The 14,869-nt window shown below is 42.7% G+C and overlaps 1 protein-coding gene across 8 annotated transcripts in view; it reads right to left on the bottom strand.

Moving 5' to 3' along the window:
- Positions 1–14,869, bottom strand: part of TEAD1 (TEA domain transcription factor 1) — a 160,935-nt gene that overhangs the window by 33,937 nt on the left and 112,129 nt on the right. For 2 of the 8 annotated variants that reach the window (XM_065839597.2, XM_065839598.2), the window contains exons 4-7: positions 12,060–12,124; positions 9,198–9,260; positions 9,047–9,109; positions 365–376 (exon numbers count right to left, since the gene is read on the bottom strand). In XM_065839597.2, the coding sequence (XP_065695669.1) occupies positions 365–376; positions 9,047–9,109; positions 9,198–9,260; positions 12,060–12,124 (203 nt within the window). The remainder of the gene's footprint in view (positions 1–364; positions 377–9,046; positions 9,110–9,197; positions 9,261–12,059; positions 12,125–14,869) is intronic. The other 6 variants (XM_065839600.2, XM_065839601.2, XM_065839599.2 and 3 more) reach the window with 6 other exon arrangements.

Below are 14,869 nucleotides of genomic sequence, written 5' to 3' on the forward strand. Positions count from 1 at the left end.
GTAAAGTGGGGTTCTTCATCCAGAAGTACTGTATTAATAAGTGCTAATACTTAGGTACGTGACTTAGAATAAAGGAACACAAGCAGTATTAGGCAAGGATATTTTTTTTCTAGTTTTATTTTACAAGCAAAGTAGCAAGCATGCTGGCAAGATATGCATGCTCTTTTTTATATATATATATATATATGACTTTGCACATATGCTCCCTCTAAAGCTTGTATGTAGTAGTACTATAGGTGAGCAGTTTCTTCCTTTGAATAGCTCCTTTAGAAACAGCACAGGCTGAAAGTACAGGAAAAGCTAGCCAAAAATTCTGCCAAGCACAGCTAAGGTACATAATACTTGGTTTAGTTAAAATACTTACCATGCTTGTTACCTGGATACAACAACAAACAGTTTATTAAAATGCTTGTGTAGAATAGCAGATTCTCAGCAAAATATGAACAAAATCGTAAGAGACAAAGGAAGAGCAGTTTGCTCAACATTAAATATCAGTTTTCAACAAATGCATTATTTTCACCTGGGGACTGATTCATTAAAAGGAAAAAAAAAAAGGATACAAACCTAACAACTAAACATCAGAGGGGAAATAACCCCCACCTCCCTGTGTGAAAGCTGCAGATACTGATTGAGGAGGGCTGTTGCTGGGTTTGTTTCCCTGCGCTGTGTGAGGAGCCCTGGCAGGCGCCTCTGTGGGACGCAGCCTGGGAGAGCGGCAGGTGGAGCAGGGGAGTAGCTGCTCCAACAGTGTGCCTGCTCTGCACATCAGCCCTGCTCTGAACCTTGTTCCTGCTCTGCCCCTCATCCCCACTCTGAACCTTGTTCCTGCTCCGCGCCTCGTCCCTGCCCTGCACGTCTCAGGATGGAGCCTGGAGTGCAGCCATTGTGGTGCTGCCCGCAGCAGCATTGACACCTGTGACTCACCCGCGCTGCTGCCCGCACAGTGACACTGGGCGCTGCTTTCTGACCTGTCCAAGCCTCAGGACCACCTCGCCACAGCTGAGACAGCATCTACAGAGCAGCTTCTGTCCTGCTGCTGTGAGGGGCGCAGGAGTCAGGAGGACGCTGTATACATCAGTGTGTGAACAAAACCTGGTCGTTTCTCCAACTTGTATCTTTCCCATATAAGCACAATCACTTCACTGGGTGAGAGCTGGAAGTCAGCTCTGGCTCTGCTGGCTGGCAGTGCTCACCTCTGCCTGCCCTGGGGAGGAGGCTGTGCGCAGGAGGTTTGTGCACGGCATGTTTCACTGCCTGCCTTGGGATGTCTGCAGACCATGGGGCTACAAAATGTTTTGGTGGGTGTTAAGAGGTGGTATTATCTTGAGAACCACATAGCTCCCCAGAAAGCCGACCCCTCTATCCTCCTGCACAGTAAGATGGACCTTCCATCGTGAAAGCATGAAACTGAAGAGATGTCCTTCTTAAGGCATGCTAGCTCCACCAGACTTTTCTGTTCCTTTCCCCGCCTTTTTTTATTAGGTGAGCTGGCTTGGAAATGCCAGACTGTCCAAGTCTCACTCACAGTCTACTGAATCATAACAAAAACTAACATACAGTGGATTGATATCCTGTGTGTGCAATGCACGATTGAAGAGACATGTATGCCTCCAGATACTAGTAACCTCCAAAACTATGTGGGTGCTGCTTCTGTGACTGCCTTGTTGTTCTCCAGAACTGCTGGGGCATTACAGCCTCCTCTCCTGCTCTGCCTCAGGGGTGTAACCAGTCCCACCAGTGTCACCACGTGAAGGTGCAGCTGGTGTCTGTGCTCCTGCCAGGTTCCCAAACTCATACTGCTCTGTTGCTATAATGGCCTTACTATTAGGGGGATCTAAACTAAAGGAGAATTTAAAAGTAAAAGCTTTGTTAGGGATAGGAAAGTCCATACCTGGGAGTTGCATGAGCCTGGGGTAAATTATGTATCTGTGAAACAGTTCTTATCTTGCCTGGCTTTAGCTACCTCAGGTCTCCAGTCTAAGGAGCTGGCTAACCCCTGCTATTGTTCCTGCATAAGCACCTACAGGAGACAATGCCTTTCTTCCTTATCAGGCATTGAAACCAACTCAAGAGCATTACTTTCTGTCATGTAACCGCTGTCCAAGGACTAAAATAGGAGCCTGGACACCCAGCTTCTACATGGTAACAGTTACAGCAAGTAAATCCCGCTATAACAGATGAACTAAAGAAAAAGTTTCAAATATTTACATTTCCTTCAAAATGCTCTGTTCACAGAAGGAGAGACACTTGGACTGTCCTTCGGAGCTCTTGGCCACTATCAGAAGTCAGTCTGATGATCCTGAACTTTAGGAACAACTACAGGGATTTTTGGAGGGAGAAAACATCTTTTGTTTCATTACATGAGAAGCGATGTGCCTCCTTTCTTGCCAATTGCTGCTTTTCACCCTAGAACATTCTGCATTTTGTGGTGGCCTTTCATCTCATCCTCCGACCAATTACATTTACTGGACGATGGAGAGAGAGCAAAAATATATATAGGATGACAGCTCAGAAACACAGCCCTTGCAATAGGGCTAGTCTTGAGGACTTTCAATGCCTCCTACAAAGTTTTCCAATGGTGACCAATCTGCCATCGCCACTGGACATCAACAGACTCAGGGCAACACACATCAACAGGAAATTTCACCTTTTGTAGGCTTAGGAACCTCTGCATAGTTGGAAGATCAGTTTTTCTCAAAGTAATTATAACTACACATTCAAACGTGAAAGAAATTGTATTCAAAATCAAATAAAAATATATAGGAGGTCCTGACTTCTCTTGGCAAAAAAGCACCTTCCACTCCGGGAACATTTTGGAGAGCTGCAAGGTGGTGGCCTATGCTTGTATAACCAGGCAGACTTCATAGTCTTCAAAAACAAATGGGAAAACCACATTTTAAAGCTGTTTATTTAAACTGAAACATTAGCTTCCCTGCCACTTAAAAAAAACACAAGAATACGTTGGGGTTTTTTTACACTGTAATAGAGAACACTTGTAACCAGGAGGGAATGAGCCTTTCTACCTATCACTGCAACGTGGCGGCTTCTGGGATGAAACTTGGTAACTGCTTAATAACACACAATGGTATTACATCACAGTTTAGGCTGCAAGAGAAGTAATATATCCAATTAAAACGGCAGGGGTAATTTAAACAGGCAGATTACAGTAATTACCCAGGTTGGAATTTGGCCAGGACAAATGGGTTAACACCCCTACTCTGAAAAACAGGAACGTTGTGGGATTTTTAATGACCACAAATAGTTAAGACTTCGATTTCCTATCTTGTCCAAGACAGAAAGGAGTTTGTTTTGCTCTCACTCATGCTGCTGTGTAAAGCTGGAATAAATCCTTTCAGGTCAATGAGGTTTATGCTGATGTACATAAAAGTTTGGCCCAGTGTGCTGCAGAGTACCATGCCGAGGTTCGGCAGGGATTGGGGGGACAGTATCTCCTACTGAATCACCAAATCCTAACAGTGCTGAAGGTATGTATTCCTTGGATAGGTCCCATCTGGCCCTGACCTGGCTTGACCCTATTTAATTTATGACCTCTGATGGAATTGCTGCTGCCCAGGAACGACACTGTCATGAGTAACAGGCTGCACTCTGAGACTGCTGCCTGCCTCGGAAAAGCCTTCTGTGCTGTGGTACGTAATTAGTAATGAATGTTACTGAGGTGGATTTAGAGTACAACCAGTGGAAATCTGGGCTAGTTCCAGTAAACCCCTAAAATGTCATCACTGTAATGGAGATCAGGGTCTGCCTCATGTTTTAGCCGACTGCTTCTGGCTGCAGTTGCGAACACTTTGGTTTTGGAAGGCGTAAGAGCTAAGAATCTAATGCAAGGAGACTATATAACTTTTAATGAATCAGGCCCCTGAGGTTTACTTTTCACCCATTAGTTTTGGAATGCAAAACACATAGTTAAATTAGATAACGATAATTCCCCAGTATCTTCCAATTATAAATCTTAATAACTATAAAGGCCCCACATGAAACAAGAGTTCTACATGACAAGCACAAAAAGATTTGTGCTTGACTTTCTTTTAATCCAACATAAACAGAAGAATAATTCAATCAATCAGTTCAAATGAGTTCTACAGCAAAAAAAAAAAAAAACATTATCCTAGAATGATAAATGGGGCTTTGAATACCTTGTTATCTATGACTTTGGTTAAAAAAAAATCTAAGACAGTATGAGGAAAAGTAAGCACAACAGAACACAGTATTAATTCAAGAAGCCCTAAAACCTGTACCAATATTTAAAATACAAAAGTTTTCTTGCAAGGCGAAAAAAAATGACATAAGAAATAACAATTTGCTCACAAAATGGATATTACAGTAACACTAACATAAAATAGACTCCTAATAAGCAATTTTGCAGATGTTATTTCTGCTCAGATCTCATATTGATTCAAATAACCTTTGCAATAATTAGCTGTAGCTCAAAAAAGATAAACAAATCATGAAAATATACAATTGTTCTGGACAAAAGATAGAGAGCACTTCAGTGTTTCTAGCCCTGATCTCCAATTTGCTTATTATTAGAGAAGACAGGAGTAAATACAAAAGCTGGCTATTTCAGCCAGGCAATAGCTAATGCCAAGAAGAGAATGCGCATTCAAAGCTGTCCCAACTTGCTGCCTAATGAGTAGCAATTAATACATCTTATTGTATTTCAAAATGCTGAAGACTCCATTCACATCAAAGGGAATTTTTCAAGGCTTTTATCATTGTTCATTTAAAAAGTATAGAGCTATCTTTAGCATTTTATAATTGACAACAATATTTCTTTTTATCCCTCAATGCGGAATGTAGAATAATGGATTTTAAAACATGTAATACGTGTGAACTGTAGGCATTTTAATGTTTCTTTTTGTTTTTGTCTGATTAATCTTGCACTGTGAAAAAATATCTGAAATGAAAGTCTAAGATAGATGTATATCCTGCTGCGAAGACCTTTACTCTCTATTTATTCACAACTTCCAATCCATCTTTTCTCCTGAATGGAGAGAGGTGACTTTGGCTCCCTGTCAGTGCAAAGGTGGGAGATGCTGCAACCTAAAACTATGGGCTGGTGTATTTGACAGGGAAATACAACACTGGAGTGTAAAAATCCTGCTTTTTCTCCTCCAGTCTCTGAACCAGAGGAAATGTCATGAGGAGGAGCCACCTTTCATATCTGTCTCCAGGGACAAGCTTTAGCTCAGCCTCCCTTTCCGTTTTCATGAAACGAAGTTTCTCTAACTTCAGGAAGATTGTAATAACCTCAGAAAATTAAGATTAAAATCTGCCAAATTGGAGTATTTTCCTGCTGTAAAAAGAATTAAAATGTACAACATCCCTGGAAAGGGCACATTCTTTGCTGGTGGTCTGTCTTGAAATGCAGCGATGGCATTTACAGGCAAAACTTCTCTTTCTTGCAGACTAAGGATCCATCCATCCAGAGTGACTGTAGGTGTTCATCATCAAAGAAAAGGGACTTTGCTGGGTCAAGCAGACTTTATGGCACAGTGGTGAGATTTCAGTCTATTAAGTAAGCTTCACTATACTTTATCCAATGCCATAGGTGCAGATAGCTCTGACAGCCTTCCATTCATTTGGATTTTTGCAGAAGTTTAACACGGGAAGATTTTCCCAAGACCTCTTCTTACCACAAGCAGGATTCAGACCAAGGCAAGACAAAAGATCTCTTGGTAAAAAATAAATTCAGCAGGTACTTGGGGAATAAAAGTTATTTGATATATTGTCAAAATAAGAGAACAGGAACTGAGGTTAACGGGATAGATTGGCCACATCCCGAAAGAACAATAAGAATCAGAATGGTTGGGGTTGGAAGGGACCTCTGGGGATCATCCAGTCCAACCCACCTGCCAAAGCAGGTTCACCAGAGCAGATCACACAGAATGTGTCCAGGTGGGTTTGAATGTCTCCAGAGAAGGAGACTCCACAGCCTCTCTGGGCAGCCTGTTCCAGGGCTCTGGCACCCTCGAAGTAAAGAAGTTTCTCCTCACACTCACATGGAACCTCCTGAGCTTCAGTCAGTGCCCATTGCCCCTCAACCTGTCACTGGCATCACTGAAAGGAGTCTGGTCCATCCTCTTGACATCCAACCTTGAGATACTTATAAACATTGATGAGATCCCTTCCCAATCTTCTCTTTTCCAGGCTGAACAGACCCAGCTCTCTCAGTCTCTCTTCATAAGAAAGGTGCTCTAGGCCTCTCGTCATCTTCATAGCCTACCGCTGGACTCCCTCCAGCACTTCCTTATCCTTCTTAAACTGGGGAGCCCAGAACTGGACGTGGTACTCCAGATGCGGCCTCACCAGGGCAGAGTTGAGGGGGAAGATGGGCAGAGGGGAGTCTGGTGGCAAGAGGAAGAAACACAGAAGATGGCCTCAGCTCGGAGCTGACTGAACTCGTACCTACGGACTGGCATGGTGGATCTCTGTATTAATCCAAAGAGCGCTTGCCCCTCATGCTGTAGATAGGAAACCTGACATAAGATGCATGTGGGGTTTTTTTAGGTAGTAACTGCTTCCCTGGATGCCACCAATCACAGGTTTTGCAGAGTAATTGCAAGTGCCAGCTCATTGTAAAGGGGTGAGATTGGCCCAGGTCAGAAGCAGTGCTTCCCTGGGCTATCTTCTTCTTGGTCACTGCTTCATCAGTAAAGGTGGGCAGCACCCGCTCCAGGAGGAGAGCCCATCATCTTCCTGGGGAGGCTGATGGGGCAGTCCAGGCTACTGCCCAAATGGCTACCACTGAAACAACAGGCACTCATCAATGCCAAAATGTATTCACTTTGTCTTACTTTCTCATCAGCGATACCCTTCTCAGGCAGTTTTCAAAGCATGCTGGACCATACAGATGGTTCAATGGAGGAATAAAAAAATGGGCAGTAATGCTAACAAGATGTCTGGAGCAGAAAGGTTCCTTCTCAGGTCCAAACCCAGCAGCTTCTCCCACTTTTAGGAAGTAACCGCAGCTCCCCGGCAGAAAAGCGAAGGTTCGCTTTCTCATAAAGTCAGATCCCTCAGGCACCTTCTTGCATCGAAGTTTCATCATTTCCACGTGGGAAGCGCACCCTGTCCTCAGCATGTCATCACAGAGAGCCGAAGCAAATGTCTCTGCAGAGCATCGGGGTGTGGAGGTGGGAGACTCTTCCCGAAGCAATCCATTCCTTTCAACAAAACAGCGGCTCCCCTGCTTTCTAACTCAGCTCTGGGGAAGCGGGAACCAACTGACAAGTGGGAGAGGACAGCAATGTTTGAAGCCCTTATGAAATATTTTGCTGCCCTAACAGATCTTGCTTTCTTCAGGTGGCTCCTTAACATGAAAAATCCCTCTGGATCTCTGTTTACTGCAAATGGCGTCTAGGCTAGAGGTCTCAGATATTATAAGGATTTATCCAGCTTCTTTCTTCCTTGGAAGGTTTTGATAAAAATCAGATAGCAGGTGTAGTACTTTAAAATATTTTTTGCTTTATAAGTGTTTTCATATTTTAAGCTATTTGGGGCACTCAGAAAAGGAAAAATTTTAGAAGAGTAAATCCAATGTTTTTGTTAGGCTCCTAGGCCTGTATTTTGGTATCTAAGTGGGCTTCCTGATCTTTGTAGCCCTGAGCGCTCACCAGTCCTATAAAACTCCCTGAGAGCTGCTGGCGCTCAGCACCTCTGAGAGTAAGGCCACCTATATACCTACTTAATTTTAGGCATCAAGGATCGACAATTTAAGCTTAAAATGCTACATATCTCTGTATTATTGCACCCTGGGTTAAAAAGCAGTATGTTTAAGTTGTCTTAGTTGTTCTTCACGAACCCCAACTGCTCAGCCAGTGCAGCTAAAAAGCCAGCCACCAACAGCCAGACAAGCTTGCCAGCATGCTGCCCACTGCGGACCAAAAACCCAGTGCTCTGTCAAGGGGGCCTGTTACAAAGCCAGGCTGTTATTTATACGCTGCAGTTCCAGAACCGTGGTAAGCATCCGCAGCGCTCACCGCTTAGTATTGCGAAATTACTTTCTGAAACGTTTTGCTTTTCAGCTAGAACAAAAACGTGATTTGTTCTCATCTTGGGGCGGGGAGGGGGGAATACAAAAGAAAGATGAGGAAAAAAAAAAAAGGAGGGAAGGAAAAGATTTGCAAGTTCCTTTGCTTTTTATTAAAAAGAACAAAAAAATCAACAGCAAAAACTGGAAAACCCCCCTTTTCCAGTTTTAAGTAATGTGAAAACAAAACAAAAGGGTCCCAAGATCTCTGCTGGAAAACTTGAAAAAACAAGCCATCCAAGAAACCCCTATTAAACGTTTCCAAGAGTTTCTTTTTAGCCTTAGAATGTATTTTATGGAAGCCAGGGAAAATGGGGACATGTACAATTTGTCACGTCAGATTAAGCAAACATACTTAATATTCCCTGAACAGGACTCTGACTGAGGCTCTCCAAAGATTAAATGTCAATATTTTACTTTAAAAAATAAAATTTCAGGGAATTTTGTAAATAGTACGTAACTTGAGGTGATACTAGATTGTACTCTAGAAACACCTTAGAGCGATCTTGATAAGCTGTGCTCTCTGGCACTTGGAATAAACAATCTGTTTTAAGTATTCTTGATAGCATTTCAAAAGCACAGACAAAAAAACATTTGGGAATGGAAAACAATTACCCCAATTACCCTTCTGGTAAAAGAAAAAACAAAAAAAAGAAAATGCGTCTACACAACTGCATAAAAAACCAGTGTATTTAAATACACTCCTAGCAATTAATTGTTTAAAAAAAAATATAGACTAACAGGTTAAAAATCAGGTTTAGGTGCTGAGCTGTTACAAAGAGTAGTTCACTTTGCGTTTGGACAGTGTTAAAACAATGTTTTTAATGAGGATGCTAGTGCAGAAACCGGAGATTAAACACAAAGAGACGCAGACAGCTACCACATGCAGGAAAAGGAGGTTACAGGCACGGCAGCACCAGGCGCTCGCCCATCACCGCGGGGAGGAGGAAGGGACAGGCATAGCAACCACAAGCCCAAAAGCAGAAAAGCGCATACCTTCAGCTTGGAATGAAAATCACGAGATTTCCTTCTGGCAAGAACCTGAATGTGACTAGACACCTGCAGGGTAGGGGAAGGGAGGAAACAAAGGAAAAGCCTGTAACCATGGAGATGAAAAGCCCCCTACAACTGGGCAAGCCAAACGTACCTTAATGGCGGCTTGAATTTCTCGAACTTTCTTTCTTGCTAAGACCTGTATGTGACTAGACACCTACATTGTTCAGGTTTATAGGGAAAAAAAAAAAAAAACACAACAAACAAAAGAAAAACAAAAGGCAAATCAAATTTTAAATGTCTATTTTTTTTTTCTTAAAAAGAAAAACCAAAAACTTTTCTGAGGGGAGGAAGTTATTTGCATCTTCAGTAAGCTCTGCTGTTAAAGATACCACATTCCCAGCCAGATACCAAGCTCTTAGAACCGAGGCTTAACAGTACAGGTCATCACTGCAGCGACTTGATTAAGGAAAGAAAAAAAAAAAGAAAAAGAAAAAAGGAAAAAAAAAAAAGTGTAACCCACCAGGTTGTGCATTCAGCTACAAGACAGAAGACACAGTTCGCAGTTGGACGCAGCCCATGTGCTTTGGTACGGATCCCATCCGTGGGCAGTCCCTGCGCTCTCGCACCGGGAGCCGACAGGATTTCTGCCCCATCTGCCAGGGATGCAGATGCCCACTCTGACCATTTGCCACTAGGCTCGAGACATAACTTGGCACTGAGGAGTTTTATCCATTATTTATTGTGTTCTGCAGCTCCAATGAGGAGCCTCAGGCTGTGCTTTGACTCCACTGAAATGCTCTAAATTCTGGAACAAATGATAAAACCCTGGCACAACACAGGTCCATGAACCTGTGCTGGCTTCCTCAGTAATCTCAGCATGAATTCTGCTCACAAAACACTAGAGTAAGTGGAGACCAGTAACTTTACATCAGCTTGAGTGATGTCCAGGTTTGGCCCATCATCATTACATTTTGGTAGGAAATTTGTGTAAACCCAGTTCTGCACTAGACCAGTTATTGGTCAGAAGTTGTTGCCTGTGCAGTGAAGGGTCTGAGTCCAGATTCACATTCCTGTTTACTCAGGCACGTACTGAAATCCATGCTATTGATGGTGAGGGTTTAACGATGCTGCCCAGCATCGCTTGGTAGCGCTCAGCACCCTACAGCCCTCTGTGTGAAGGTTTAAAACTTGCAGTAATGCTAAAAACTGCTAAAGAGAAGTCTCTTATTCGTATTTGACCCAGGGCATACCATATCAAGTGTTGTAGATTTTTCCTAAAACAGTTACAATTCCTGTCTGGGAAGGAACAAAGCAAAAGAAAAGGAGAAACAAAAGTTCATTTCCTTCCTCTATAAGACTATTCCATGACAATAGTACCAAAAAGTCTGTATTTTTAGTAGAGAAGCAAACAGTAATGCGTAAATGAGCACAGCCCCTGGAGGCCACCTTCAGAGACTTCACCAGGAAGCAGCTCAGGAACCAGTTTGCAGTAATTCAGAGTTAGACTATTGCTTACTAAGCAATTTTGTAGTCAAACACGTAGACCAAGTTTTCACACGTGTTCATTTGTTTTGCTTTCAGTGGGATATTAGTGGTGTTAAAGGTTATACAAGAAGCACAATCATAACGTTTAATTGCTCAGTGGAAACTCAAAAGTAACGACCATCGAACTTTTCCAGACACTCAGTCTAAAGTGATTCATGAACGGCTATAGAGGGATGTAAAGCAGAGGCAGAACATTGCCACGCGTGAGCCGCAACAGCTCTCTTGGTTTCACCGCGGCTCTACCAGCGGACACTGACCTAGGATCTAGCCCCAAGGTCTGCATTTTGACTCAGATGTGACTTTAAGATCCCAGCATAACCCCCAATTACTGGAGCCTGCATGGGCATAGAAGGGAAAAACTTAGGACCTTGTATTTTTTTTTTTTTTAAGATTTCTTTGCCAATCTTTTGTTCGTTCTGCATGTGCTGCAGTTATTTTCTCATGTCTTTTTTCATCCCTCGTACATATGTTTTCTTCCTGACAAAGGACACCACTCAGAGCAAAACATCACCCAGGCCAAAGTGCTTTAAATCTGAGCGCTGGCAGCAGGCCACCTTTGTGTGTGCTGGCTCAGCATCACCTTTCCCTGCACCACACAACACGTGTAGCATGCAAGCGTACGAGCCTCTGCCTTCCCCTTCGCCACGCACCGGGATGGGGAGAGGGGGAACCTCGCGCTGGATGTTAGAGAAAGTGAGGGGACTCTGTGATTTGCGAAGCATTTTGAAACAGCGCAAGGGTTTAGTAACCACCACATAAACTACACAGACTGTGTGCCTTCTGTGAGGCTGCTGATCACTGTGGATATTATAAATTAAAGGATTTAGTCATGTAAGTTAAAAGTTATATGATAATCATCTGAAAAAGACTCAAGACTGGTTAGAGGTTTATTGTGACTCTTTGACGAACGAAATCTTACTGTGGTCACAGACCAGGAGCCAGAAGGCTCTTAAGAGAATTTTATTATTTTTTCATACTGTAGCAAGTACTGCCCGTGAGCTGAGAGTGCGATTAGGATCAGCCCTGATGGATAGTTTTTATTTATTTACCTCTTATATCCAAGGATCATAACCTCTATTATATAGGTTGATTGGCTGGACTTTTAGAAGTTCCATTATTCACCATCTCAAAATAATCATTATATTCTGTAATTATCCTCATAGAGGAATAAGGCACAGTACTTTATGCTTCTGATTCAACTTTTGATTTTTTTTTCCCCAACTACAGGGAATAATAGCTTCATGTACACATAGCTTAATAAAAAAATGCATCCTTAAACCGACACTGAAATGATGCACAACATAAAAAAGAGGAGTTTTAGAATATTTTCTAAACAGTGTGTATTTAATCTGAACAGTGAAGTCAATACATCATCTCATCAGAGCTGAAGCACAGACAGCCACTGCAGCCAAAAATGCCATGTTTTGTCATTCACTGACATGCATACTTCCCCACTGCGTTATTTTACCTGCTTCCTGGTCCGTGTCTTCCCTGTTCTAAGTTTGATGTATCTGGCTATCAATTCATTCCTACCTGAAACAAAGAAAAAATTCATTATGAAGGACAAGAACATCATATCCACAAACACCATCAAAATACCACATTTAAACATATGAGTTCCATGCATATGAAGCTATGTTTTCTTACATCTATTCTGCTTTTCCTTCGTGAACTATTTATCAGTATTTCTCATTTTTCATCAGTATTTCTCTTCCCTCTGCTCAACAGACATTGCATGTGCCACACCACAGAGGCTGTGGGTTCAGGGTTTCTCCACTGAAGCCCTGCAGGTGTTTGCAGGCAGAGAAGCACCTCCTTAGCCAGTCGTGATTCTCATGATGTCTTGTTGGAGAAACCCCTGTGCTGGGTGTTGACACAAGGTCTGGGCTCCTCTGGTTTTGCTTCCAACTGTGCTGGGTGGCATTTGCTCCCCCAAAGCACTGGGAGCCTGCTGTAAGGAGCAGCTGCTCTCGAGAATGCGATGTGTCACCCGAGCACAAGAGCCAATTCCCCAGATTTTACAGTTTCACAACAGCTTTTCTCCAAGTTTTAATTCTATGAGAAGGATGGCAAAATCTGTCCCTCCTGCCAAGAAGCACTCTGCCTGCTCCACTGACCGAAACCACTGTCCCAGTTCAGCAGGTTATCAATCACACCCTTAACTCGATGCACAAGAGCCGTCACCCTGCGGTGACTGAGTTCCTGCTGCAGTGGGGTCGATCAACACGGTGGTTTGTTATTTAGAGCTCTGTTTCTCTTGGAAATGTATAGTGTTTCCAAGTCTCTAAAATGGCTATTCGACTCTTCTTCAGTCACACATTATGCTACCTAATACAAACTAACATTTTCTTTCCAAATAATTTCCTTCCGAAATATTGCTGACATGGAAGATAACACAGTTTTATGTGGTGGCCTGTTTATTTTCACTGCATATTATGTTACTTCTCTGTGAGTTGTAATAACTTAAATATACTTGTTCAACAAGTCCTAAGTTATGGAGTTATTTGCATTCAGCACAGGGGATAAGCAGACTGTGTGCAGAAAATGAGAAAACGGATTTAGCAGCAAGCTGCAAATGGGAAGGTTAAGAAAATAAGTTGTAACCCACCAACTTATTTTAAAGTTGACAACTACATACATGGAGACTGCAGAAAGATATCATATCAGCTGGGGACTCAAACTCTTTCAGTTTGATGTAGCAGAGGAAAGATGGAGAAGTTTTGAAGCTGCATGCCCATGTCAAAGGGCATTTTGTTGACTGGAAGACTGAACACAATTCGTCAAACTATGCCTTCATTTTACTTTTTTATTGTCTTCCCCCCAAGCCTTATTTTACAGCCTTTGTCTCACAGCTCCCCTCTCTTCCATGGTTTGGTAAATGGGTACTAGAATATGAAATATCAACGTGCTTCAGAGTAGAGCTTTGTTTTCTCCAGCTCCCTTTTTGTTTTGGTCTGGACTGGGGACCAGGTTTCCCGCAATGCACCACTGTAGAGGCAATGTGAGGTTTGTATAGTAACTCTTCAGCAGGTCTCTTCAGGACAAGCTTCAAGAGGTAAATTTTGTGTGAGCAAACAGCTACACGAGCAAGCAACATTTCTGAACACAAATGAGGGATTTCTGTATGCAAAAGGAACAGCTAGTTAGCTAATTTCAGGCAAAGACCTTGTCTTTTGGGAGGATAGCAGTTCTGCAGCACCGTGCCCACAAGGTACTTGCCATTTGCAGTGAACAAGAGTCTTTGTGTTCACGGGGTGAATCCAGGGAATGCTCAATCTCTGTATCTCGCTATTCTTGTGTTCTTTCTCATAATCCAAACAGTCCACTTCAAATATGGAGAATAAGTTTTCTTAGTGGTGTCTGTCCTGCTATGTCCTCGTGCTGTAACAGCAGCTGCCTCACAGTGACAGGACTGCAAATTCACTTGCAGGTGTGGGACATTGGCAGAATGGAGCTGCTCTACTCTTCATTAACATTAGGTAGAAAAGTTCTACAGTAGAAAAATATCATACAGTTTGGGAAAAGGAAACAGGCTGAGAACCTGAGGCCACTGCAACAAGAAGGGAGAGAAAAAGGTATGCAGCAATAACACAATATTAAATGTGCTCTGGACAAGAGTTTTCCAAAACCTTCTTGCTTGGTACTTTTTATGCCTCTGCAGTGTCCCTTTAATGAGTACTAGGCTAGTAAACAGGTGCACAAAAATTAAAAGAAAACAAGGAAAACGCATTTCACTACCTGCCAATGGGGAGTCTGAAGGGGTGGTAGCCTGTAACAGCAGCACCTTGCAATCTGGTGAGATTCAGAGACCACCATATTCCTGAAATCACTGGTATGGCAGGTGGCATGAACACTTTCATATTTCTAAATGTATATTTTTATTTAATTGGGGAATGTTATAGCTACCCACCCCCCCTGAAAGTACCTTCTTTGAGTATCTTTAAGTATGTGCATACATTAAGTATGTGCATACATTAAGCACGTGCAAGAATGGTTGTCAGGTTGTCCTTATCAGCAGCTGGTGACTCTGCAAGGTCAATGACTTCATAAGGCGATCTAAAGGATGCATTACCACCTCTTGTCCCTCGGTCTGTGTTGAAGATGTCTCCAATACACGGTCACTCACTCCAGCCATCCATTGCCCATTAAGACAGCCCTGTACAGCCCTCAGCCGTGGCTGAAGAAGTAAGAGTTAAACCTTTCCATGGTTTCACAGTTTTCTTCCCCTTCAAGAAAGCTAAAAAACTATTTTTAAAGGAAAGCTCAGATTCCCATGCA

This window comes from Patagioenas fasciata, chromosome 5, assembly GCF_037038585.1.
Source record: "Patagioenas fasciata isolate bPatFas1 chromosome 5, bPatFas1.hap1, whole genome shotgun sequence".
In the NCBI taxonomy this organism is placed as follows: domain Eukaryota; kingdom Metazoa; phylum Chordata; class Aves; order Columbiformes; family Columbidae; genus Patagioenas; species Patagioenas fasciata.